Below are 3,197 nucleotides of genomic sequence, written 5' to 3' on the forward strand. Positions count from 1 at the left end.
TACTGTGGATGTCCAATCCTGGGAAGTTCGAGGCTAGGCTGGATGGGACTCCAAGACATCTGATCTAGTGGAAAGTGTATCTCAGCTTGTGGAGAAAGGAACTAGATGATCTTTTAGTCCCTTTCAACACAAAACATTCTACAAGTCTGTGAGTGTTTATTTATATATTTATTTATATGTTCTTTATTTGTTTGTTTGTTTGTTTATATTATTTGGTAAACTCCAATTGCACAGAGAGGGGACAAGCCAAAACAGTCACAAACTCTTTTCTGAGGACACTGTTTCATGGGATAGGATTATATCCCAGCAGAAAACACACAAAGAAAAGACAAGCGATCATCAGAGTGAGTGAGCTGAGATGACAGGGAAAGAGAATCACAAGTCAGACCCTCATGTACAGGAGACCTTGGGTAACCAGTTGATGCTTGCTGTAGCTTCTTCCTGAGGATGGTACATCTAACAGCCCCACTGCAGTGAACCAGGCTGAAGTCACTTGCCTGCTCTGCACCCATCCAGCACTTGAGCTGAGTCATCTGCCTCACCAGTGCAATCCTGCCCTACAAATCTTTGGGCCTTTCATTGCAGCACTTCAAAGAATCCTTCATTAGAGAATGAGCGTGGCAAATAATCTGGAAATGTAAAGGTAGCATTGCAGGAAATCAAAACACAGCCCATATGATAAGAAGGGATGGCATGTATTCCAGGTTAGCTTGTCAGAAAATTATTGCCTATATCAAAAGTGCCTCTTGGCTTGCAGCAATAAAGAACCAGTATAAAAGGCAACCCAGATCCCAGCTCTCCCGTCCTCTTTTCTTGTCGCCTTCTTGTTGGGAACCAGGTAAGTGTGAAGCCCTCTCTCTAATTCTTGCAAAGTGAGATTTTGTCTCAATAGAAATGGTATCAGGTAGTGGATCTCCATGCTATGGGAGACCATAGAGGGGATAATGTCAGTGCAGAGAGCGCGTGGGACACAGCTTACATGGCTTTAGATTTATATAGCATGTGAGAGTCTCCCTGGTCCACACTGCTCTTTGTAGGGCCCTGGCACAATGAAGGGCTGTGACCTCCCGTCACAGCCTCCTCCATCCTCAGTAGTTGCCATGGCTCCTTTGTGAGAGGCTATCCAGGCTGTCTCTCACATATCCTTGTTCTCTTCTTCATTCTAGCCGTCTTTCCCAGTCCCAAGACATGTCCTGCTACTCCCAGTGTGTGCCATGCCGGCCCTGTGGCCCGACTCCTCTGGCCAGCAGCTGCAATGAGCCCTGCGTCAGGCAGTGCCAGAACTCCACCATCGTCATCGAGCCCTCTCCCGTGGTGGTGACCCTGCCCGGACCCATCCTCAGCTCCTTCCCGCAGAACACCGTTGTGGGCTCCTCCACCTCCGCTGCTGTTGGCAGCATCCTCAGCTCTGAGGGCGTGCCCATCATCTCGGGGGGCTTTGACTTGTCCGGCTTGGGCAGCCGCTACTGTGGCAGAAGGTGCCCGCCCTGCTGAAGCCGCTGGCCGTGGTCCGGGAGAAATTCGTCCAGAAGCCACGAACAGGATGCTGCATCACCTGACCATGCTCAGCTTCTCAAGGAAATACTGAGAGCAAGAGGCCGTGCCGTGCTTTCTGAAAACATAGCTCGTGTCTCTTTTTCTTTTCCTCTATCTCCATTTTCTTCCCACTTTCTCCCCTCTCACCCCCTCTTTTTTTTTCCTTGTCCTCCTGTGGGCAATGAGGCTCCTCAGAACCAGTGCATTCCCTGCTACAAGGAAGACACTGGCCCTGCATAAGCTCAAACAAGGGACTGGATGAATCCTGTACTCTGGAGCCTCTGCTCAGTGTGACCTCGTTTCCTCTCTAAACATTCATTAAAGATTTCTGCATCTCATTTCAGCTTTTGATTTTTTTTCTATTGCGTATCGTCTCCAGAGCAGCCAAGGGAGAATGGCTCTGCTACTGGTTGGTATAAGATGGGTGTTTAAGGAGATCCTTCTCCATTCCCAGAAGAATGGGAGGCTGTGACACACTGCAGAAGCTACTCTCTTGGATGCAGCTGGACAAAATATCCCTGGCAACAGCAGACCTGTACCTGGACGCAGTTGTATTTACACCTTCACACTCACAAAGGCACGTGCAAACAATGCTTGCACAGAAATAAAAGCTCGTGTACACCTCATGTGCGTGTGAGCATGTGTCATCCACGCTCATGCACAGACACAGCTGAAGAGGCAGGGGCTGAGCTCATGGGGAGCTGACTGAGGAGACACTGGTGACCTTTGTGGCAGGGCAAGGCTGCAGTGCTCTGAGCAGATAAGGGCTCCTGATGAGCTGCCAGCACAGTTTGCAGATGTGCAGGGACAGCCGAGGGAGAGGAGTCCAAGGAGAACAACAATTTATTCATAGGGTAGCAGGATGAGGAAGAGAAATGAAACCCAGCAGTCCAGACCACCTCACCGGTGTCAGGGTTTTATGATTTTTGTTATTGGCATTCTTCATCGTAACTTCATGCAGTGCACTGGGACGTAAAGAGTTGATGCTGCAGTCCTGTGGATTGCTGGTAGTAGCTCAGTACCTGAGTACCTGAGATGAGAAGAACTACAGCTCCCAAAAGACTTCACCATTGCGTTTCTGTTTTCTTTTCAGAGGGAAAGATAAAACAGCTTGGGAGTCCTGGGATGTTGTCTTTCCAATCATCTCTCTGGTGTGTGCACACTAGCCATCTTCCCTTCAGCATTAGAGCAAGGCCTTTGGTTTTTGGACACTCTCTTTCTTTCATTTATTTGACTCATTCGCTTGTTTTCGCACTTAGCACTTTGCTGATGTTCTGGTTTTAGTCCCGTCTCCTTCCTGGTTCTCATACGTGCTGCACTGGGGAAGGAGGAGAGGATAGAAGATGGAATAGAGTTGTGAGAATGTCCCTCAGGTGTCAAACACAGCCCATGCTGTCAGTCCCGCTGTTCCCCACAAATACATGGCGAGCTGTCCTGCCAGAGACCCAACTGCGTCTGACACAATTTGGGCTTAGTGAATCACGGTTGCAGTGCTCATTTCTGTCGAGAACTCAGGGAGGTGCACCCTGGTCAGGATGGAGTTTGGCGGCCGTGCAGGCAGCGCCCCCTGCGGGTCCGGACGGCACTGTGCCCCCGCCCCGCCCTAAGCGGTTCGTGCCCGGCCGCAGCCCCGGCTTCGCTTCCCGTGTGCCCACGGCGCA

At 50.1% G+C, this 3,197-nt stretch overlaps 1 protein-coding gene across 1 annotated transcript; it reads left to right on the plus strand.

Annotated features, from left to right (window-relative positions):
* Window positions 1-219: 219 nt before the first annotated feature.
* On the plus strand, window positions 220-1,532 carry LOC104917178 (feather keratin Cos1-1/Cos1-3/Cos2-1-like). Its single transcript, XM_010728289.3, has one exon. The coding sequence runs from the start codon at window positions 1,189-1,191 to the stop codon at window positions 1,492-1,494; it is 306 nt and encodes a 101-aa protein (XP_010726591.1). The 5' UTR covers window positions 220-1,188; the 3' UTR covers window positions 1,495-1,532.
* The last annotated feature ends 1,665 nt before the right edge of the window (window positions 1,533-3,197 follow it).

This window comes from Meleagris gallopavo, unplaced genomic scaffold (genome assembly GCF_000146605.3).
Source record: "Meleagris gallopavo isolate NT-WF06-2002-E0010 breed Aviagen turkey brand Nicholas breeding stock unplaced genomic scaffold, Turkey_5.1 ChrUn_random_7180001957168, whole genome shotgun sequence".
NCBI classification, from domain to species: domain Eukaryota; kingdom Metazoa; phylum Chordata; class Aves; order Galliformes; family Phasianidae; genus Meleagris; species Meleagris gallopavo.